At 46.7% G+C, this 24297-nt stretch overlaps 1 protein-coding gene across 8 annotated transcripts in view; it reads right to left on the reverse strand.

The window, feature by feature from the left end:
• Positions 1-24297, reverse strand: part of DNAAF8 (dynein axonemal assembly factor 8) — a 114590-nt gene that overhangs the window by 81497 nt on the left and 8796 nt on the right. For 7 of the 8 annotated variants that reach the window (XM_075899066.1, XM_075899063.1, XM_075899067.1 and 4 more), the window contains 6 exons: positions 21582-21684; positions 18020-18161; positions 14730-14876; positions 13190-13324; positions 8935-9306; positions 7202-7361 (listed from right to left, as the gene is read on the reverse strand). In XM_075899066.1, coding sequence (XP_075755181.1) covers positions 7202-7361; positions 8935-9306; positions 13190-13324; positions 14730-14876; positions 18020-18161; positions 21582-21684 — 1059 coding nt within the window. The remainder of the gene's footprint in view (positions 1-7201; positions 7362-8934; positions 9307-13189; positions 13325-14729; positions 14877-18019; positions 18162-21581; positions 21685-24297) is intronic. The other variant, XM_075899068.1, reaches the window with a different exon arrangement.

Below are 24297 nucleotides of genomic sequence, written 5' to 3' on the forward strand. Positions count from 1 at the left end.
CTCTCCTCTCCTGCTAGCTTGCTTTCAACCCTGAGGTATACTGACGAGGTGCACGCTGAAAGGAAGAGCAGGCAATTAAGGGCTGACAATCAGGCACAGTTCCCAAACGTGAGAACAAGCCGACTGTCTCCCAAGCAACGGGGCTCTCACCCTTCCTTAAGTTACTTAACAAAGCACTGGAGAATGTACTATAGGCAGCAACCAGACTCGTCAGCTCTGCACATGTAACTGGCTGCTGCTTTGAGTGTGGAAACCTGGAGACAGAGGAAGATTGGACAGTGAGTTAGGTTGCCTGCCTGGGTCTAGAGATTCCTAGATTCAGTTCCTGCTCCATTTCAGATTTCACATATGGCAAAAGTCATTTTGTCTCCATGCCTCAGTTTCCCATCTATGAAATGGGAATACAATGTCCTCACCTTGCCTGGGTGCCACAAGGAGAAATGTATTAAAGATTATGAAATGCATAGATACTATAGCAATGGGAACACATACATACAGTAGGTTCCACTGAATAGCAATGCTGATACAACTTTGGCTTAATGGCTACACATCTCCTTGGCCTCTGAGGACAGGACAAGAAGCCAGGGGCTTAAACTGCAGCAAGGGAAGTTTAGATTGGACATTAGGAAAAGCTTCCTGCCTGTCAGGGTGGTTAAACACTGGAATAAGTTGCCTAGGGAGGTTGTGGAATCTCCATCACTGGAGATATTTCAGAGCAGGTTGGACACACGCCTGTCAGGGATGATCCAGACGGTGCTTGGCCCTGCCGTCAGGGCAGGGACCTGGACGCGATGATCTCTCGAGGTCCCTTCCAGTTCTAAGTGTTCTAGGATTCTATGATATTGCTGGGAACCAATCAGAGCAGGGTTAATGGGATTAGGGCATTGACTTATTGGTAACTTTAATTGGAACAAACGCCCCAGCTTCAGGCCAGTGTGTGAGGCTGCAGCCAGAAAGGAAGTGCTAGGATTGGCTTCTCTGACTGCAGGCTGGTCACCCTGCCTGCACACAGGGCCATATGGGCAGGGAGGCAGCAGCGAGGTAAGTGGCTGCAGCCCAGCTGTTGGAACTGCATGGCACCTGCCCCTCCCCTGTCCAGGCTGTGCCCTGCTGAGGAACTGCATGCAGGGAAGGAAGCACTGAGCATGCCGAGTCCCTATCCATGGAGAGCCCTGGGGTTGGGGGTACAGTGCAGTCCCCCAGACCCCGCCCACCAAGGCAGGTTTGCTGGTTCTAGCCAAAGGAGGCGAATCCCAGAGCCTTCCCCGGCTGTAGCCTCACAACTCGGCTGGCTGCTTTTTAGCAACTGCTGGATAATAGCAACATTCTGCTGGCAAACAAACCGTCCCTAATCAGTAGAACTTACTGAATCTAAGAGACTCCTTCAGGGAATGGACTCGCTGGCTGCACTGATCTTTCCCACCCGCAACTTCAGTGATCTCCAGCTGCATTCAGAGACCCATGGAGACTGTCACAATATTCTTAGGGACCAACCCAAGCCCCAGTGAAATCCAGGGGACTCTTTCCCTTGACTTTGCTGCACATTAGCTTGGGCCTTAGAGCTCCAATTTCAGGCTGTTTGTTGGCACATGCGCCAGCTCCTTGAAAGACTCCATAGAAGGCAGGAGGGCTCGCATCTTAATTTTTTTCAAAAACAAATGGAAGTTAATATTCCATAGAAACAGAATGGCCTCCCTGAAAGAATTCTCTGTGCCATAGGTCCTGGACAGCGACCAGCTAGCGTGATTCAGGTATTACATTACTACCTCCACGGCACCCTATTGACAGTCCATGGAATGAAGGCTCTTTGGTGCCTAAATCTCTCTTGACAATGAGATGTAAGTGCCTCAGTCAGCTGGGCACTGCAATGCTGAGCACGGCAATGCCTAAGCACCTGTCAAAGTCTGGGCCTTAGCATTTTGAAATGATAATTAGGTGTAGTCTGGGTGAAGCAAGCGTCACCTCAGTGGCACTTCTGCAAGACCTGGTCAAATGCCACATAAAAGCAGGACGATTGGTGATTATTTTCGACTTAGGTACCATGGTGCTGGGTGCGGTATAAAAACAGGAAACAGCTGGATAATGAGATGTTGGTAGTCTTGACTTGTTTTAATGCCTGCACCGACAGGTCACCGGTCTTCACCGTCCCACAGCTCACAGTACTGGGAACCAGAGCTAACACCACCGCAGTCTTTGCAGCCAAACTTTAAGGCCCGGATTCTCTGCTTTGACAGTCATGGCTTCCTAAATCTCAGGGGTGCAATCCTGATCCCTGGCATAGGTTAGAGCAGCCTGAGGGCATCTCTAGCTTACTGCCTACGTTCGCTAAGGAATCGCAAAGGCAGCCAAACACAGCTGGAGCACAGCATAATAAATAATAAGCTGACAGAGGAGCCAGATACACTGCCACTGTACCAGCCACTAGTTCCCCCATGCGGAAGGAATTGGTGGCTGGTCAGATCCAGCTTGTTTCTAGCCCCTTTGAGCTGGCAGCACAAGAAAATCTTAAAGCCGTACAGTTCTTGCACAGTAGATTTAACTACATGATCTCTAATTAACTTACCTTATTTTTAAGCCATTCTGGAGGTAGGGTAGTAGTGATGAATTTATTTTTTTCATTAAATGAGAGAGATTTTGGTCTTGTTTCAAACAATTGGTAAATATTTTATTAGACAAAAGAGAGGGAAACAGGGGCCATCTGGTGGCTGTTTGATGTATCACTGCAAAGTATAAACCCAGCATCACCAGAGAATGAAATCGGATGGGACTCAGAAGAGCATATACAGGCCAAGTTCAGCAGAGGAAGCAGCTCTGGCCATTTTTACAGATGTGTTTCTGAACAGAATCTCACTTTTAATTAAAAAACTATGTTAACATAACACTAAGGGCAAAATTCTGTATTCAGTTACTCCACATTCATGTTGGCGTGAGTTCAGTGGAACTATACATGTGCGCTGTGTCTACACTGCACCCCTTTTCCGGAAAAGGGATGCAGATGAGACAAGTCGGAATTGCAAATGAAGTGGGGGATTTAAATATCCCCCGCTTCATTTGTATAAACATGGCTGCCGCTTTTTTCCGGCTCGGGGCTTTGCTGGAGAAAAGCGCCAGTCTAGACGAGGTCTTTTGGAAAATAAAGCTTTTTCCGAAAGGTCCCTTATTCCTGATTTTAAGAGGAATAAGGGACCTTTCGGAAAAGGTTTTATTTTCCGAAAGACCCCGTCTAGACTGGCGCTTTTCTCCGGCAAAGCCCCGAGCCGGAAAAAAGCGGCAGCCATGTTTATTCAAATGAAGCGGGGGATATTTAAATCCCCCACCTCATTTGCAATTCTGACTTGTCTCATCTGCATCCCTTTTCCGGAAAAGAGGTGCAGTGTAGACATAGCCCAACAGTGTAAATGAAAACAGAATTGGGGCCTTGAGAATCTAATTTAAATCTACAAATTCTGATTTAGAGACACAGCAACTCAAAAATCGCACTTAAGTCAGGAAATGTCAGCTACTATTCCTGCACGCAGTCACATCAGATAACTATAACTGGAACAAAATAGACTTTGCTCTATTTTTGTTTGTTTGCTTTGTGCATGTGACAGTTTTGTGTATAATCAAGTTTACCTAGGTGAAAAGCCCCATGCACCTGTTAAGAGTGGCTGAATTCTATCTTTTTGCCCTGTTTCACGAGGTAGGGCCTGATCTGGAAAAAGACTGCCCACAGAGAAATAGATTATCCCCATGAATAAAGTTACTCATCTGTGAAAATCTTTGAGGAATCATGCTCTTAGTTCGTTTCCCCTTTATAACAATAAGAAAATATCCTTCAAGATATCCTGGAATTGGCAGGCTACTCTGGGATAGCTGGCCTAGAAAGGCAGGAAGGTCCCGAGGTTAGGTTGCAAGCTTGGGCCTCTGGCATGACTTGTAGCAAACCTTAAGGAAATCATCTCATCTGTGTGTCCCAGTCCCCAATCTGAGAGGTATTGTAAGTACAACCCCGGAAAGAGCATGGTGCAGTCAGACACAACAGCACTGGGATCATCTAACCTTTGCTCGATTGGTGAAAGATCCGAAACTTCATTTTTGAAACGGACTGATTTCAGGTGGTCTTCCACTGTCTTTAAGTCAAGTAGGCTCAGTACTTCAAGGAACTCTGAAAAGCTTTTTGCTTATATTTTGGGCCAAAATCTACTTTCAGTTACACTGCGTAGAGCAAAAGTAACTTCCAGTGAGTGTGGCCCGGGAGAAGTAATGCAATATGGTTGAGGTCAGGGCTACATTTTGACAGGTAAGTTACATGTCATGATCATGCTCTCACTGTCGTCCATGGGAGTTTTGCCACCCAATCTAATGGAAGCAGGGGTGCACGGGAATCAGAAAGTGGTGCTGGAGCATGAATGGTCCTGATTTGACACTCGGGGTATGTTTACATTGCATCTGGGAGCAAGCCTCCCAGCCTGGGCCCACAGACTTGTGCTAGTGGGACTTGCATTAGTGTGTTAAAATAGTTGTGTTGCAATGCCCAGCAGGAGTCCCACTAATCCAAGTCTGTGGACCCAGGCTGGGAAGCTGAGTCACAGATGCAGTGTCCACTTAATATGCAAGATAAGTAACTTCAGAAGGCAGGTGCCTCTAATTTACCTTACATCTTTTCAATTGCTTTACCTGCAACCAAAATCCCTTCACCACCACTGCACATATGTTACCCTTGTTTTGTCCATCTACTGAAACCAAATCTGTGCAGCTCTCATTATGTTGTTGCTTAAACCCTACATGTACTTTACAGAACCATTTACATCATCACCCAAGTTAGACTTTCAAGAACACTACATTTGCTCATGCTAGGTCTGAATCCGGACCAATAGATCGAGGGCACAATTTTCAAAAGTGCCTAACTAACTTAGGAGCCAAGTTCCATATTAAAAAGTGAAGTAGGCATGTAGCCGCGTGATTCTCAGTGAAAGCCAAAAGAGCTCAGACTCCTAAATGTCCAAGTCATTTCTGAAAATTGGATTGGGGGGCAGATTTTAAAGGTATGTAAGCATCTTAAGATGCTGATGTGAGAGTTTCAAAACACCCATTGAAATCAATGAGAGTTTGGCACCTACATGTTTTGAAAATCGCAATAGGTACCCAGCTGCATATTTAGGTGCCTAATTACCTTGAAAAACTCAGTCCTTACTCTCCTAAGTCACTTAGGTGTTCTTGAAAATGTTACCTCAGATCTAATGATTCTCATTTAGTCTATTGCCACCTTACTAGAAGTAGAAACTGTGAACAGAATTCGACTGAACTGGATTAAACTATGGCAAGAGTGGTGACATTAAATCTGAATTTCCTTGCTTTCAAGAGTTTCTATAAGACTTTTTATGTAACTTTCACACATTTTATAAAAACAGTTCATTACTTTCTAATAACCTCTATGCAGGCTTCTGAGCTACTGTACTTATTATTCAATGTAATTACTGATGTACATTTGGATGGTCAGGAATCCTGCGCTCCAAATCTGAATGTCTATCGCTGCCAAAAAAAAAAAGTCTGTAGAAAACAAATTTGATAGCGTGTTGCCCTGTCTGAGACTCCAGTTTATTCTTTGAAAAAAAATATATGTGGTGTTAGATATTTTCATTTCCAAATCTCTGAGCAACACAGCTGCCAAATTATAGCTTTAGTTTTCTATGTCAAAACAGTCTCAGTTTTTCTGCTTCCATCTATGCAAATAAAAAAAGAAGAAAGAAAAAACTGCTCTAATCTGAAGCCCAGAAACGCTGCTAACTGTCAGGGTGAATTTCAAATAACCCTAAAAAGGACTGTTGGAGCTGATGGATGATATTGTCGTAGTTTTTGTTTCTATTTTTATTTCAAAATGGGTTTTTAGGAACAAGACCTGGATAGAAGCTGCCCACAGCCTGCATTTCGTATAGCTCCATCACTATGCATCATGAATTTAGTTACAGGTGGAAGACTGGTAGTTTATGAAATTAGCACTGGATTAAGGAGTCTTTTACCTTTATTACCTGGATACAAATTCAATGAAGGTTGGTACTGATCAAAATATATCACATCCTGACAATGGTTTGGTGCAACAGAGTTGGTGGAATTCGATCTATTTCCAAATGAACAAGTGTCCATATCTTAACAAGCACCAACAGGAGTTTAACAACAGCTTCTGCCAGACCACAAATGCAACAAGTTTGCTGATTCTACTAGACTACACATGAGAAACCCTTATGGAAGGTCCCTATAGAACAAGCATTGAACCCACTAGTGGAATGCTATGTGAGAACTGAGTACTGCATCACTCTTCTTGATCCTCCTTTATTGACACAAAAGACTTCAGCTGGCAGGTTAGTCAATCCAATATTTTTAATCAGCGGTTAATCCAATGTTTTAAAAATGAATATTTAAAATGCAAAAATCCAGTAAAGTCACATTTGTTTACAAAATATGCAAACCTGACTAAACCAGCCTCCTGTCAAGTGCATTTAGGCCACATGACCTAGCATTAACCGAAATGTTTGCGACGGTTGCTAAGCTAAAGTGATTGGTACCAGTGAACCTGGAGCAAATGTAGGGACAAATCTTGTTCCCCATCACCCTCTGCGGGGATGGAGGGCTCTTCCAACAAAACTAGTGCAGTGACAAATATAGAGAACCCATGGAAATGAGAAATGACCTTCTTTTCTGAGTCTTGTATTAGGCTTCCGAAATTTAGAATGGCTTTGGGATCCCCCTAAGAACACGCTCAGCAAAGATCAAACACTGTAGGGAAAGAAAGTAAGGGCATGTCTACACTGAAGGGCAAAAGTTGAATTGAGCTACACAACTTCAGCTTCGTCAATTGCGTAGCTGACATCGAAATAGCTTAATTCAGCTTTTGGCGCTGTCTACACAGCAGGAAGTTGAAGGAAGAACACTCTTCCTTTGACTTCCCTTACCCTTCATGAAATGAGGGTTACAGGAGTCGGAGTAGGAAGTCCTCCAGCTCGACATTATTTCGAAATAACAGCTTGCATTGTAGACATGCTCTATGTTATTCCGAAATAACACTGCTGTGTAGATGTACCTAAGTAACATCACAATCCTCCTTTCACACCTGCTGCCTCTCCAGATGTGGGTGCAGTGCTGAGAGACAAGACACTGGGGACAGGTGACCAAATGGAAGCTAGCACCATAAAAATCAATAGTCCTGCACTGAGCTACTAACCGGGTGGAACAAAACGGGTGTTTTCTCTGCCATGGGCTGCTTTCCAGTGACTGAGTGTTGAGGCTGCAATCGCTCCAGCTGCTCCTGGAGTCTCTGTCTCCTGTGCTTCTCTTTCATTTGCTTCTCCTTCTGAGAGAGCTCTCTCACACTTTCTTCTGTCCTGCAAAACATGCCATACAGATCCACCTACATTCAGTTCTAACTCAGGGGTCTCAGCCTCCTATTTGTACTCATCCCATTTCAATATGCACCCAAATCCTTATGGCAGTCCCACTGTGCCACACCCTGCTGTATTGAGCAGCGTGGGGCTTACCTGATGTGTATAGTCTGATTTCTTTGACGCATCCCTCCCAAGCTCCAGGTACTGTCCCATCAACACCCTGCAATCAGCCTCCTGTCAGCTCACGTGCTTTGGTCATTGGCAATGGTGGCAGATATTAGACCATTTAACGCTGGGAGAGAGGAGGTCTCTGGGACTGGCAGATATTAGACCATTTAGGGATTCATAGGTCAAAAAAAAAGAGCTTGAACTGCACCACAACGACGTCATGCAGCCTGGACAGGCTCTTGAGCATTGAGGTACTAGGGTCCCTGCATGAATCACTGCCAGATGCACACAACCCTTAGCTCCAGTTTCAGCTCAAGATGGGGTGGCAGAGGCCTGCCTAACTGAAGCAAGGTCCCTATTATTTCTTTTGTTAATGCCCTTTAGCATTCTCTTTCCCTGGCCTCGCAAGGCATTTCCGAGCTCTCTCGCCTCCTCCTCGACATGCTTTGTAAAACGTAAAGACATCAGGACATCTGGCTCTTACACAGGTTTCCATCAGTAGCTCTCAACATGCTGCAGAAAGGCGGTCAATGTCATTATCCTCATTTTACAGATTGCAGAAACGAGTGACTTGGCCAAGGTCACCCAGGAAGCCAGCGGCTGGGTTGGAAACAGAACACAAGTCTCCCTAATCTCTAGCCAGAGCCTTCCCCATTGGGTCCGACTGCCTCTCTAAGCAATGGAGAGAGCCACCGGGTTTGACTGTCTCTCCGGGCCTACGTCTAGACTGCATCCCTCTGTCGACAAAGGGATGCAAGTCAAGCACATCGAAATTGCTAATGAAGCCGGGATTTACATATCCCGCCCCTCATTAGCATAAACATGGCCACTGCTTTTTTCGAAACAGAGTTTTTTTTTCAAAAAAACGGCAGTCTAGACGCGGATCTGTTGAAAATAAAGTGTTTTTTGACAGATCCTGTATTCCTCAAAAAATGAGATTTACAGGATCTGTCGAAAAAGCCTTTTATTTTTGACAGATCCGCGTTTAGACTGCCATTTTTTAAAAAAAAAACTGTTTTGAAAAAAAAAGGTGGCCATGTTTATGCTAATGAGGCGCGGGATATTTAAATCCCAGCTTCATTAGCAATTTCGACGTGCCTAATCTACATCTCTCTGCCAACAGAGAGGTGTAGTCTAGTCACATCCTAGGCCAGACAGTCTTGTGCCCCCAGACTGCAGCCAGTAATATGCTCTCTACGTCAGTGATTTTCAACCTTTTTGTTTCCATTTGTGGACTTTTAGCACTTTCAAATGGAAGTGCAGACCCCTTTGGAAATCTCAGACATAATCTGCAAACCCTTGGAGGCCCACAGACTATAGGCTGAGAACCACTGCTCTAGCTGGATGCTCAGTGGAATGGCATTCAGACACACCACTGACAGATTCACTCCAAACGCTCTAGTACCTTGGGGATTCTGCTGCTTTATTTAGTGGGGGCCCTGGAGCACTTCCTGAACGTAGAGCGTCTTCAGTCTCTTTCTGGTTTTCCCTTGAAGGATCGACTCCATGTCTCACATGGCTTGGCGGGGGGGGGCTTCCTCTCTGTGAGTCTGAGCGCACCAACCACCTGGAAGTCACCTTGTTTGCCTCCCCTCTCACTCTTAGATAGCGTTTTCGCCTGATTTTCAGGGTGCCCATCTCTTCTAGGCTCTCAAGATCCTGGCTCATTCCTTCACCTCTTAGCACCTGCTTAGAGGCCTCATTAGCAAGAGGCTGGGATGCTTCTTTACGGAAGTTACGGAGCTGCTGCAGCAGCAGGCTTTTCCCAGTGCAATCGCTGCAAATCAAAAATCAAATGGATTAAGCCAAGGTAGAGCATTATAATTTAGCAGATCCTTACTGAGGACCCTAATTTGACTGGTGGCACAAAGCGGGCTTACAAGATCAGCTTGGATAATGGTTATTGATGTCCTAATGTTAGCTCACGGATGATAGAACAAGCCACCATGAGCCCACCTGGAATTCTTTGGGCACCCAGGTGGATCAAGTAGCCATTGCTGCATTGATCTGGACATTATGAACCTAGACAGCACTCGTGAGGCTCTGGTGGCATTGTCCCTTGTGATGGGACTAGTTATTTGCCTCTGCTGAAGAAGTGGTAGAGGGGATGGTCAGTTACACTCTGACTCTGCTGCAGTAGACTATTATCTAGAACGGTTTACGGTACACACAGCTCCTGGCTCTAGAGAGGGAGGGCGAACATTTTCAAAAACCCTTACACGATTCAAGAGCCGATAGCCCATTTCTAAAAGTGCCATAGACACGTAGGAGCCCAAGTTTCATTGAACGCCAATGGGATTTAGGAGCCAAGTCACTTTAGAAAGTGGGACTTAAGGGCCTTTGAAAAGGCCCTTGTGCCTGTCTCAGGAGCACTGAGCAAATGGACTGCGGCATGGAAGTCTGAGAGTCCACCGCTCCCCCCAAGTAGCCCCTGTCCCATCCAGTGGGTATAAAGAGAGAAGATTCCCCCCTACTATTCTTATAGAAGAGAGGAGGGAGATCAGGGAGGCCTTCTTCCTCCCTGCATCTGCGGAAATGATGCTGGTGTGTTATCATGAGCAGCACAATGCTGGGATTTCCCTGGCTCACAATGACAGCGGAACGTTGCAACTCAACAGCAGGACACACTTGTTTTGTGGCTGCCTGTCACTTTGATGGTGAAGGCGCTCACTAGATGTCCGGTACCAGGGGAGGGCCACCAGATTTGGGTGTCAAGAAGGGAGCATTGCAGAGGTCACAGCTCGGCTCTGATGGAGGCAGCTGAGAATTATTTGGACCCAGACAAATGGCTTTGTGCTGAGTTTGATATTACAATGTCCTGGCTCTGCCGAGCCTACGCCTGCATGCTAGTGCGGTGCTGTGCTCTAGTCAAACTAACCTTATACTTTTCAGAACACAGAGTATTCTGCAGCTAGGCTTCCCACTTCTGTTTTCTTAAGGGTCTCCTCTTTCTTATCTCTGCTTAGGAACCACCACTTCAACCTATAACCTCTTCTGGAGAGAACAAGACTCTGCTGGACACCTGAAACCACTGGGTACTGTGAGAATTGGACCATTCAGGGGAATGACTAAGCCGTGTGGGTTTGCTAATACCCCCCAGCCAGATCCCAACGATGATGAATGAACTCAGCAGCCATACAGCAGGGCTTCAGATTCTATATCTGTTGCCAGGTGAGCTGCTGATGTAAGTGCAGAGTGATGATTGTTCATTCCTGGCCTTGTCTGGACTGTGCAGTGGTAGCAGCAGTGCTAGCAGAATGCCTTGGGACAACACACCTTGGACAATCATGAGTCACATACAAGAGCCAAGATGGCAACCCAGCAGTGAGGATTCTGACTGGATATTTGTCTGTCTCCAGTGGAACAGATGTGACAATTACACTACCTCTCTGCTTGCTTTTCCTCTGGGAGGCAATGAGCAGGGTAGGGTGAATCTGACGCTGCTCCGTATGGAAGTGTAGGGATTGAAATGAGTGAGGCTTGCTGGCCCTGCCAAGGAGGCAAGGTGGGAAATGTCAGAAGCCAGCGGTGGTGCACAAGTACAGAGATTTCTTACACGTGACCCTGGGGACCTGCCAGGTTTGAGGGCACAGCCCAAAGCCTTGTCTGCATCTCCCTGAGGAGATCTCCGTCCCGCAGGCTTCCCCCTGGGAGACATCATTTAGATCAGGGGTGGGTAATAATTTTTGCCTGGGCGCCACTTCAAAAAAATTTTAAGTAGCCCCGGGCCACCCCGGAAGGGGCGGGATCTAAACAGGAAGGGGCAGGGCTACCCACCCCCAGACCATGATTGGTCTGGGGGAGCCCCTTTGTCCCCCTTACCACTAGGCACCCATGCCCTCGAAGAGTCTTGGCATGTTCCCCACTCCCAGGCCAATCAGAGTCTGGGGGCGAGAGAGCGCGGGAAGCCTCCTCCCTGCAGGGCCAGGGCAGGGCGAAGGAAGCTTCATGCAGCTCCCTCGCCCCCCAGGCCCTGATTGGCCTGGGGGTGGGGGAGCGCGCAAAGCTTTCTCTGCTCTGCCCCCGCCCTGTGAGCAGCGCAGGGGCAGAGTGGAGAAGGCTTCGCACACTCCCCTGCCCCCAGGCCCTAACTGGCCTGGGAGCGGGGCAGCAGCAGGGCCTCCATGGGCTGGATCACCCCTTTTGCCCACCCCGATCTAGATTCTAGCCCAGTGTAACTCAGGTGTAATTCCACTCAGGTCAGTAGAGTGACACCAGCTCTAAGCCCAAGTAAATGAGATCAGAATTCGGCCCGTGGGGCTTCTGCCTGCTCAGATGACCGGATTTCCTAACGTAGAAACAAAAAACCTTAATATTTGTCAGACCTTTGCATCATTTTCACAATTTTAAAACCGATCAAAATATACTTGGACAGGGTCTGTTTTACGTGACTCTAGATTTACACTGGCGTCTCTCCCAGGGATTTCAGCGGCATTTCTCTGGATTGACACCAGCACAGAGGAGAGCACCCGGGCCCCTGATTGCTCTTGCTTGGTTCTGGTGTCTGACTAGTCTCAGCTGCTAAGACACTCTGAGTGGCTGGGCCCTGCGCCTTGGCGAATCACATATTCCTTCACAACTATTTTTAAAAATAAGTGTAATTGGTTCTAACAAAAACAGCACAAAACAGCATGTTCTGCTTGTTCCTTCTACTGCTCTAATTCAGGTATAAGTGCGTCATTAAGATCCAGGGAATGTTTCTAAAGATAACACCAAGCGCACATGGGTGAAGAATTTAGACCCTGATTCAACAAAGGGCTTAATCATGTACATAACTTTAGGCATCTGAGCAGTAACTACTCGCATGCTTAAAGTTATGCATCTGCTTAATCACCTTGCTGAATCAGATGCTGAGGTTGGCAACAGGGAAGAGTTGCCAGCCCTGAATACAGAAGCATTTACAGTTGAGTTTCTTGACTGGTCACATAATACCTAGACAAATAAGGAGATTGGAGAGTTTTTTTTCCCCACGCAGCGTGATCATTCTAGAGCAATGTCAAGTACTAGCTTGTTTGATCATTTTCCTAACAAGGTTGGCTGTGAGTCTCCACCCACAGTTTTTTTAAATGTTTGATTCAGAGTTATTTAAAAACAATTCTCTCACGTAACTCAAAATGGCTCAAAAAAGAGGCATTCTTCCTATTGGCTATATCTACTCTGCATGGTGATAAGTATCAGCGGGGTAGCCAAGTTAGTCTGTATCTGCAAAACAATGACAAGTCCTGTGGCACTTTAAAGACTGAAGTTTTTGCCCATAAAAGCTAATGCCCAAATAAATCTGTTAGCCTTTAAGCTGCCATAGGACTCCTGTTGTTTCTACTCTGTATGTGTCTTTTGAGCCATGTCTGTTGCATTTACCGACAAAAAAAGAAAAGATTTGGCGCTCAATATCTCTATAGATCCCATGTAGCTGCAAAAGAACAAGGTGAATTCTATTCCGCCGTAAGCATTAATTTGGTTCTATCTCCAGCATCTTAATTATGGCTGCAGCAGACAGAACACAAAACTGTTTGTTAGCTAGAGACAAACGTTGTGTTTCAGCTATTAAGTGGAGCAGATCTGCAATAAGACACTGCCAGGCAGAATTTCAATAGGTGAGGTGTCACTCTCAAAGTCTTTCTTGGGGATCATTTCAGGTTCATGACAAGGAAAGTTTGTACCGTGGTCCTTGGGAAGACTTTGGCATACTCTTTGTTTTCTGTTGGTCCTTAACCGTTGTGTCCCCCTCATCCTCAGTGGAACTGTCACTCCTCAGTGGAACTGTCACATCCTCAGTGGAACTGTCACAGTGGAAGCTGTGAAGAAAAGAGATCGAATTACTGGACACCTCTGTTCACTATCACAGTAACAACCACCAGCCTGGGGCACTTCTCCATAATGTGCTGTCTTAGTCAGACCTGAGACAGACGTTTAAAACAATGGGATGTTAAAGAAAATATACGGAGTGAGACCTGCAGCTGGTATCAACTGGCACAGCTCCATGGACTACAGTGGTGCTAGGTTAATTTATATAAGCTCAGGATTTGGCCCATAGTGCAATAAAATAAATAAATAATGATAATAAATAATATGTTTATAATTTAAAAGTGCATAGAGACAGCTCCTCAGGGGCATCATCCCAATAGCAAATACTCCAATAACTGATACACATGGATGCCCTAACAACAGAACCCGCTTAGACAACGTAACTCATCTTGGATCATGAAAGACAATCTCATGATTGTTTTTATTGGAACAATGTGCTTTTAGCTAAATTTAAATCGACAGTAAAATCAAAGCTCCCTGAGGGTTACATTAGACCTCCTTAATGAGATACTTTTAGAGCCAGGTGTGTTAGATGAGTGCATCTGAAACATCTACTTGGCTCTCATTATCTACAAGGTGTCTCCAGATCACGGTTTTCTTCAAAGCCATTTTCTAGCAAGCACCATCACTAGCATCTCTGGGAAGAGAGAACAGCAGTTTCTACTTAGTTGTTAATAACTACTGTCCATTCCCATTGTGGACATGCACCTTGGGGAGGAAGCAAATAGTCTCTCAGGCTACGTCTACACAGCAACATTATGTCAAAATAACTAGCGTTACTTCGAAATAACTTAGTCGGCCTCTACACAGCAGGCAGTTATTTCAAAATAATGTCGAAATACTGTCAAGCTGGAGGACTGCTTGCTCCAACTCCTGTAACCCTCATTGTACGAGGAATAAGGGAAGTCGGAGGAAGAGTGCTCTATTTGAAATAAGTGCTGTGTAGACGCTCCCAATTTCAAAATAAGCTACACAACTGACGTAGCTCAATTTGCATAGCTTATTTTCAGTTAAGCCCTGCCATGTAGACACATCCTCAGACTCATTAGCTTTAGAGAAGACCCTGGGCCAGAGCTTTTGGAGTGTGGGAAAGAAGCCAATCTCCCAGAATTCACCTCTAGGAACCTCTTAGTCTCACAGGGAGACTGAGAAAGCAAAGGCAGCAATCCCTTGTTTGCCCATCTATCTGGATTTCTGACTGCATAGTTTCCCTTTCAAAATGCTCGCTTTCTCCACCAATATGCCACCCTTTCCAGACAAAGGGCAGGGAGAAGTGATACAGCAAAGAAAGCTTTTCATGGTACTTGCTCATCACAGGCATGGGATATTGCAACCACCGTCAGGTTCATGACCTTGGACCCTGGTTTTCCACAAGCATCAGATTTCAGTAATTACCTTTGATTTTCATTGGGCAGAAACGCAGATTGGTGTGGCTTAGCATCCCTTAAATCAATGTACACTGTTGGGGGCTCTGCTGGGCCCTGCAGTTCTGGCACATCCCTACTTCGACAGCTCTGGGGAGATGGTGGGAAGACGACTTCTCTGTGAATATAAATAATCATTTCAATGTAGTATTCATCTATGAGGGACAAGAGCTCCAGCAGGACACACATTTGGAATGGAAATAGATCGAGAAGGGGACCGTGCTTCTGGGTATTAGGCAGGTTCCAGCTCACAGTCTCTGCACATGGTCATAGAATCATAGAATACTAGGACTGGAAGGGACCTCGAGAGGTCATCAAGTCCAGTCCCCTGCCCTCATGGCAGGACCAAATACTGTCTAGACCATCCCTGATAGACATTTATCTAACGTACTCTTAAATATCTCCAGAGATGGAGATTCCACAACCTCCCTGGGCAATTTATTTCAGTGTTTGACTACCCTGACAGTTAGGAACTTTTTCCTAATGTCCAACCTAAACCTCCCTTGCTGCAGTTTAAGCCCATTGCTTCTTGCTCTATCCTCAGAGGCCAGGAAGAACAAGTTTTCTCCCTCCTCCTTGTGACACCCTTTTAGATACCTGAAAACTGCTATCATGTCCCCTCTCAATCTTCTCTTTTCCAAACTAAACAAGCCCAGTTCTTTCAGTCTTCCTTCACAGGTCATGTTCTCTAGACCTTTAATCATTTTTGTTGCTCTTCTCTGGACCTTCTCCAATTTCTCCACATCTTTCTTGAAATGTGGTGTCCAGAACTGGACAAAATACTCCAACTGAGGCCTAATCAGCGCAGAGTAGAGCGGAAGAATGACTTCTCGTGTCTTGCTCACAACACTCCTGTTAATGCCTCCCAGAATCATGTTTGCTTTTTTTGCAACAGCATCACACTGTTGACTCATATTTAACTTGTGGTCCATTATAACCCCTAGATCCCTTTCTGCAGAACTCCTTCCTAGACAGTTGCTTCCCATTCTGAATGTGTGAAACTGATTGTTCCTTCCTAAGTGAAGCACTTTGCATTTGTCCTTATTAAACATCATCCTTTTTATCTCAGACCATTTCTACAATTTGTCCAGATCATTTTGAATTATGATCCTATCCTCCAAAGCCGTTGCAACCCCTCCAAGCTTGGTATCATCTGCAAACTTAATAAGCGTACTCTCTATGCTGATACCTAAATCGTTGATGAAGATATTGAACAGAACTGGTCCCAAAACAGACCCCTGCAGAACCCCACTTGTTACTCCTCTCCAGCAGGATTGTGAACCGTTAATAACTACTCTCTGGGAATGGTTATCCAGCCAGTTACGCACTCACCTAATAGTAGCCCCATCTAAGTTGTATTTCCTTAGTTTATTGATAAGAATATCATGCGAGACCATATCAAATGCCTTACTAAAGTCTAGATGATAGATGAACATTATCAAAACCACCAAGATTCAAACTTCACAGCAGCTGAATTTGACGGACATTATTGGCATTAATGCATGTCACAGAGTTCAGGTCAGGTCAGCGTTCACAGCACCTTTGTGATCCTCTGGGCTAGACAGGAGTTGAAATGCTACAGATTTACAGTCTGCTTGTCCTTCTAACCAAGCAAAGTCCTTGCCTATACTGAAAACTGGCGATTCCTCAAAGATGTCCAATACTGTTGATTATTTGGAAACAGCCAGACATATAAATCTACCTGATCAGACTGGGCAGAAAATGGGATTTTTTGATCCCCTCAAAGGAGATGCCTACACTTGTCTGCTTAGAGACCAGTTGGTGATGCTCTGATTTGTATCCCCTGCCAGAGGTTGAATCTTCTGACCTCTCAGGACCCCTTGTCCCATGGTTAATGATTATTATTTATTTCTCAAGCACTGATGGAGAGGTTGATACTGGAGAACACAGAAAAAGGAAGTCCCTGCCCCAAAGAGCTTACAATCTCAAACACCGGCACATGTTTGATTACTGTAACTTCCTCCTTTGGCTTCCTAGGCAGGCCTCTGTCTCATTCCCATGTGCTGTCACTAATATCACGTCACATCACTCCCGCCTTTGAATGCCTCCACTGCCTCCCACATCTTCACCGCACCGCATGGTCAAGACGCCATTGAGAGAAAATACTAACCCCAAGCCTCCCATTCAGTGATTAAAACATGGCCACTCCTCACGCTCGTTACGTTGCTTGACTGCTCGAGCCCAGTCTCCTGCCCTTCGCCCAGGCCTGGTTTAGACTGCACGCTCTTTCTGTGTAAATCAAACACTCTGGAAGAGCAGAGAAAGGAGTCTGCGTTTCTGCCCTCCCCCCAGCCTGGAAGGGCACCTTACTGATGACAGTCAACCACTACCAAATGGAGCAGTGACCCCGCATGGTCATGGATGTGTCTCCCCCTAGAGCTGGTCATCGTGGCTTGAGTCAGCAGGGGGGGTTGCTCACTTCAGGCTGGAGCCAGCACCCATGGAAGTCAATGGAAATCTTGACTTCAATGGGCACCTGATTGGGACCTGTAATTGGGGGCTGGTTGAGTTGATTCAGATAATTTTGGGTGAGATTTTGAAAGGACCCAAAGGGAGTTAGATGCCAGAATCCCATTGCAATTCAATAGAAAGTTCGACATCTAATTCTCCTAGGGTCTTTTGCCAATACAACCCTTTGAGAGCAACAGGGTCCAAGAGCCCTTCACTGCTGCAAAGATAGATTGTAATGCACTCTAGGGATGGAACTGTGTAGTCGATTAACCAATAAGCAAAAGCTTGTAGGTTAATGCTACAGACGACACGCATTTCCCTCCCCTCAACCAGTAAATTATTAAGCAGGCTGGCCAGCAGCCTGGCTCAGTATCTAGCTCATGCCAGGTCCGGGACCTCCCCCTGCTGTGTCTCTACATTTAAAGTGTATTTGGAGCTGGGTGGCAGGCAGCACAGCTCAGTTCCAGTTCACACCAGTTCTGGGAGCTCAGACACACACACCCCAGACAGGGGCTGCTACTACCCTGCACTGCTGCCTCTTTAGCAGCACAGGGTGTCAAGCAGCTGGTCTGCAAGAGGAGCTGGTTTTTAAATTGGACTAGCTCCCGCCCGGCACTCTACGCTGCTGCTGGCCCCGCCCCGGGGACTATAGAATAGTCAACTATTCGATAAGAATTCATGAGGTTATTTGACTATTCAATTAACTGATATTTAACATCTCTGATGCATACAGTCACTTTCCATGGCTCTAGTATATGAAAAAATTAACTCCCAGCGAGAAGAACCTACTTCTGATCGCCTCCATGTTCTTGAAAGTGAGCAAGCTTGGCCAGTGGCTTCCTGCGGCAGGGAGACAATGCCTTGGACTGCTTGGTACACAACTCTTCTAGCTTTTCCATGAGCCTGCTTTGGGATCTAGCGACCACGGTCTCTATGGATGAACAGAGAAGACCGAGAACTACTTACTACAATCTTGCTACGATAAGAAGGGCTTCCAACTTCCCCTTTGGGGCCTCATCACTTTCCCTACTCAGTGTCAAAGGGACGGGAGTGGTAAGCTTATTACCGCTTCGCTGCAACAAAATCAGGCTACACTTCAAAACCAGACTGATCATTTAATTTTTAAATAAACTTTAAAAACCCCTGGGAGTAAGGTTCTAATGGTCTAGCCTTCCTTTGCTACTGATTGCCATCACTTGGCTTGTGCCAGCTCCTCCCCAGGAACCTGCCCTCGGGAGTGTTGATACAGCATGGCCAGACAGACAACTAGGGCCAGATTCAGAAAGGAATATAAGGAAGCGTAAACCAATGTAACTGACACCTTCTTTTGTCTCCTTGTCAGGCCACTTAGGGAGAAGGTAAAGACAGAAAAATTGATGCTATTTACTTGACTCCCCAAAAATATTCCCTGTAAGGAATAATATACCCACCCTCAGTGACCTATCGTGTTTGTTTCAGAGAGAGGAGCACAGAAACCTAAGTCATCCTCCAAATAGATGCAAAAAGCTATATTAAAAGAACACTAATGTTGCAAAGTCAAGCACTCAGAGGTTGAAAAATTCCCATATTCTGATTGATGCCACAATGTTAATTCCGTTCCATAGCGCACATGCATTATGAGACAGCCTTTAATGACATGATCACAGACTGCTTGTTCTCAGGACCCCTGTCTCATTCAGCAGTTGCAGAGAAAGTTCTACCAAGCACTTGGAGGCAGGGGGTATGACTGAATCAGAGGCAGCAGAGCAGGATGGCAGCCGGCTCCCTACCAGCAGGGCTGCAGGCAGGAGCCAGTTTGCACCAGAAGCTGATTTAAAAGCTGGCTCCCAGCATGCACTGGATCCCAGGGAGCTGGCTGCCACCCTATGCTGCAGGTGCATGTAACCATATAACCACTGAAAAAATGGCAGTGTTACAGTTACATGCTTATCATCCCTACTATCTACACTACACACTAAACTCAAGACCTGGGTCCAGTAACTGTAAACCCAGATTTGTGATGCAGTGTGGACACTCAAGCGTGGGCTTGGAAACAACTAGCCCCCCGAACCTAGGTTTACATACTCCCAGACTGCCAGCTCCATAACTACTCTAAGTGATGTACATAATTTCAGGGCAGAGACTTCAGAGATTTCCGCCTGAGCTTCAAAGCGTGGTGACCTAGCATGGCAGCCCCCCACTCTGGAGCTAGCGTTAATGATGAAGAACAGAAGGGGAATGACCCTGAGATGCATTTGGAACTGCAGCAGAGGGAAATGAATTTGTCGGAGTTGCTCTCTTCACTTGTAAACAGCAACACCATGAAAACTACAACTCAAAATCTAATCGATGCACAAACCATTAGGTTGAAAGGTCTGGAGATGTGGAGAGAGACAGGTGGGTCCCCCAAATGCTTAACCCTGAGATTTCTGCTGATTCTATTTACATCAAAAGAGCACTGCCGTTCTCCACAAGAACTTGTAAAGCAAGTGGACACTGGGACTTACAGAACCATCACGTCTGAGGTCATGGACAATGCAGATAAGGGTCACATCTTAAATGCCCGACCCCTGCAGTCATCCTCGTCCCAGATTTTTCATTCAGTTATGCTTTTTTGTCCTCCTCAGCCTGAGACAGATATCCATGTAAAGTGACCAAAGCCTCCATTTTCTTTCCCACTAAGCTTCAGTTCTGCAGTGGCATAAGAAGCACTTTCTCTAGTTTGTTCAGATCATTTTGAATTCTGACCCTATCCTCCACTTGCAATCCCTCCCAGCTTGGTATCATCTGCAAACTTAATAATCATACTCTCTGTGGCATCACCTAAATCATTGCTGAAGATACTGAACAGAACCGGTTCCAAAACAGACCCCTGCGGAACCCCCAAGAGGATAGAATGGGGCTTCATTTTCACTGGGCACCGCTGAGTTCCACATCAAATTTGATAAACTTGCAGGTAATAAACTTGTTTTTCTGTCTGCTCCTCTGGCAAACTCGGCCTAGATCTTAGAGTCAGGCTTCCCTTCCCTCCCAGGGTCACCTGTAACAAAGCTTCTACAAGCCAAAGTGAGATTTGTGCAACCCCATCCGTCCTCAGTGGGTTTTCATGGGCGTAATTGAGGGTCTAATCTGGAGACACTGAGGTTACAGGGAGAGTGGTGTCTATTGAGGGCAGGGGTGGATAAGAGCACCGTGGGGCCCCGGGCAGCAAAATTTCGCGGGGCCCCTCCTTTGACACGGTGCATGCGCGGCGCCTCAGGAAGTGCAGGGCCCGGGGCAGCCACCCTGCTCGCCCTGCCCTAAATCCGCCGCTGATTGAGGGAAAGAACTACACAACACAAACGTGTCACCAGTACTGCAGAGAAGATGGGGCTCAGTCTTCAAGGGCTCTCAGAGCACTAAGTCCTAAACTGACAGTCTCAGGCTTAGGACATGTCTACACTGCATCCAGCAGCAAGCCTCCCTGCCAAGGGCTCTGCTCGGGCACAACAGTGCCATCTGGTGAAGATGATGAGAGATGGACTTTGCGGATCTAGGGATTCCCAGACCAGAAGTGGCTGAGGGGCCACCAGGCAGCCCTTGCAGGAGGGGTAGGTGTGATGGGAGCAGCACTAGGGGAGGAATGTTGTGGGGGAAGTGCATGATATCACTGTCCCCATCTTTAGCCCCTTGAGAACTTCGGGGTGGAAAGAGGTGGAGAGCTGGGTTGACTCGATTCAGCGAGGACAGAGCTACTGTTGGTGCGGAGGATGTGAGATTCTGGTAGAGAGGAGACAGTGGAGTCTTTTGGGGATCACTGCATGGTGGCTTCTAAGAGATCTCCAGCCTGTGGTTCTGGAGTGGGCAAGAAGGAGCAAGGCACAGTTGATACATTTCTTTAAAAAGCAGCAGGTGCCCTGGCAGTGTGTTGCTCACTGTCCAATTGCCTGCAAGGACATGATCACAAGTCTTACGCAACATGGCCCCAGATGGGATGGGCAGAAGGTAGCAGAGACAGGACGCCAGTCTATAGGCTGAGTAGGACAAATTCAGACCTGGTGGATTCTGTTTCAATCAATAGACTTAGACCAGGGCTACATATGGGCCAGCACCATTAACACAGACTAAGGAAGGGAACTGTTCATTCTCAGAACATGGCTGACTAAGAGGCAATGGTCCAACAGTAGAGGAAAGTTTAGGCTAGAAATAAAGATTTTTAAGCGTAAGAGAAGTTAAGTAGAGGGTAGATGTTGAAGGCACCATCAATGCACAGAGGCAAGGAGAAGCTAGAGAGAATGACACAGGCAAGAACAGAGGTCAGTTCTGGGGGGCCCTGCTCTGAGCTGATTGGTTTGACAGTTTCAGCTAGTTAACATTTGGTTTGTAAGGTTACTATGATCCTCTGAAGGAAGAACAGGCTCCTCGGAGTGAGTTCTACTGCCTTTCTGCTCCTCCAGGTCCTCAAGAATCTTGTCTAGATCCCACTTCTCGAGATCCTGAAAGAATGAAACCAGTGGTGAGGGAAAGACCGGCACTCCTCAGAGTCACTCACCACCCACGCTTCAGACTGGAGCAGCTCTGCTGTGTGTCTCCCCCTCCCCGACCACTGCTCTGTAGAGATGGGGTACAGAAGCAGGGGGCTACCTTGACTTCAGCACTCCCCTCTTCCCTCCACACACACCCCTGCTCTGCACAGCTAACAGGAGAAGCCTGGGAGCAGCTCGGCTACAGGACAGAGCAAGGTGGGTTACTGGTCCTGAGGGCCTCCGTTGGCCACCGGACCAGGGCCCTGAGATGGGGAAGCTCATCAGGGCTGGTGTCAAAGCAGCACCTTCGTCTGCAAAGCCAGGCTGGGGATGTTTACATGCCCAAGAATTTGCTGGAGGCACAACCAGGAAGGCATTTCCCCTGTCTGGAGGCTTAGCAAGGGAGCCGGGCACAGCATCTGCCTCCAGGGAGCAATATTCCCTCAAATCTTTTCTAGCCATGTGCGGATTTTTTTCCATCCATGCGTGGAATAAATTCTTCTATGTGCACCCAGGCATGTGCGCCACCAAAAGAAACCAAAAACCTGGCTGTGGGCATGCTGCTAATCAGATGGGCAGCATCTGAGTCACTGCAGCAGAAGTGGGGTACATTGGCCTCTTCCCTTCTCCTCCATGCCACTTCCTCTGGGGCCCCACACCCCGGGGTGTCCAGCAGCAAGTGTGTGGCCGTCAGGGACTGTACGGCTGTCATGGGCCACGTTCCTTCCTGGAGCAGTTCCCTCCGCTGGATGCCCACAATCCACCCGCTAATGAGCTGCATCTCTCCGGCCCTGCTTGACACAGCAAGGAGGGGCACTGCCCTGCAGCAAACATCATTTTCCTCCTCTTACTACACTGGCCACAGCGGAGCCCCCCGCGGAGTGCAGGGTTACTAAGGGAGATACCACAGGGCCAGTTTTTTTCAGGGGCTCCCTGCAGGACAGGCCTTTGATCCTCCAGCAGGGCTCCTGTGAAAGTAAGAACCTCCATAACTAGTCCTAGCTTAAACACATAGGGCTTCCAGTAGGGGGGCAGACTGCCATGGAGGATGACGTGGGTTTTCCAAATTCTTCCCTTGCAGTAACTGATCGATGCTGCATGACCTGACAGCTCCAGGCTGACGGGTAACACTTGTACGTGCTCTTTGGAGAACCATCCCTCAGCATCATGAGTCAAGAGGGACTGGACCTGTGGGCTGCAATCTCTGTGGCTGGGGTTCCCTGGTCCAGCCACACCCATGGCTCTGCTGGACCACAGATGTTGCCGGATGAGAGTCCAGTACCAGAGAGGTTCAGCCTGTAATTAGACCTACGTATAGCTCAGCACTCATAACAACTTTATCAAAGGATCTCAATGAAAGCACAGAATTTACACGTTTGCAATAATTATGGTGTAACTGACAACCAGCTTCTTTTTAAATGCCATTGCTAAATAAATATAAACACTGATCTATCATGAATCATGTACATAATTATATTGTCGGGTCCCCCTGACACACTCTGACTCACAGGAACAAAGACTATTACAGAGTGTTTTATGAGGCCCAGCAGCAAAGGAGCTAAGAGTTGCAGGATTTGATGGATAACAAAAGAGATGACTGGGAAGAAGCCAGTCTAGGAGAGATGCCTCTTTAAGTGAGTTACTAAGGCCCCAAAACAAAGCAGAGATTTAATGGTAAGCATGAGTCGTTCCAGTGACTTCGGGGGGCTCCTCATGCCTAAAGCGAGGCACATACTTAACTGTCTTTAGAGCTGGGAATTAAATATGGACTAATTTTCAAAAGCAGGCTGTAAAACGGATGAGTCACTCCTGTGGCCAGGATGGCCATGCAATAGTCCCTGCCTCACTATTCTCCGTCAAGAGCCTTCTTCAATACTCCTTTTGTCCTTTGCAGGTTCTGTGCTATTAAACAAATATTCAAAATAAAAGTTCTCAAGTCCATCGGTTTACCCTCTTCTCAGGTCACTTCCAGGTTTTTCATTCCTGTGGTCTCATATTTCTCTGATGGAGGCTACTTGCTCACCCTCACACTAGCCTCAATACTCCACTCAGCTTCCCCACCCCCAACCTTCCTGCTGCTATTTACAGGGGAATCAGCTGATCTCTGCTCAGGTGTGACTCCATGGGGACCAGCATTGGCTGACCTCAAGTTTCTACCCCTTACGGCACAAACCACTCTCTACACACAGGCCTAAGTGGTGTTTACAAAGGGCCTGCCTCCGCTCTCTTACACCAAAGTAAAATCCACTGAGCCTGGCTCTCCTCTCACCAACGCTGGTGCAAATCAAAAGTAACTCAACTGACGTACTGGCGTAAAATGGATACTGAGGGAGAATTTCCAATAGTATGATTAAGATCAGACTTAGGCCCAAAAATACTTGGGCCAGGGTTTAGCAGGGAATTGCTGGGTCAAGCTAGGCAGCTGAGTGCACAAAAAGGCGAGTGCATGTTACAGCTTTGACCACAAAAGGGGATATGTTTTGTGAGTGCGGCTTGGACACTGATTTTTGTAACTTTGTCCTGTAAAGTTTGTGGGATGTTGGGGAATCTGTATTTTAATCCCACTGATGGCTCTGAACAGAC

This window comes from Pelodiscus sinensis, chromosome 16 (genome assembly GCF_049634645.1).
Source record: "Pelodiscus sinensis isolate JC-2024 chromosome 16, ASM4963464v1, whole genome shotgun sequence".
NCBI lineage: Eukaryota > Metazoa > Chordata > Testudines > Trionychidae > Pelodiscus > Pelodiscus sinensis.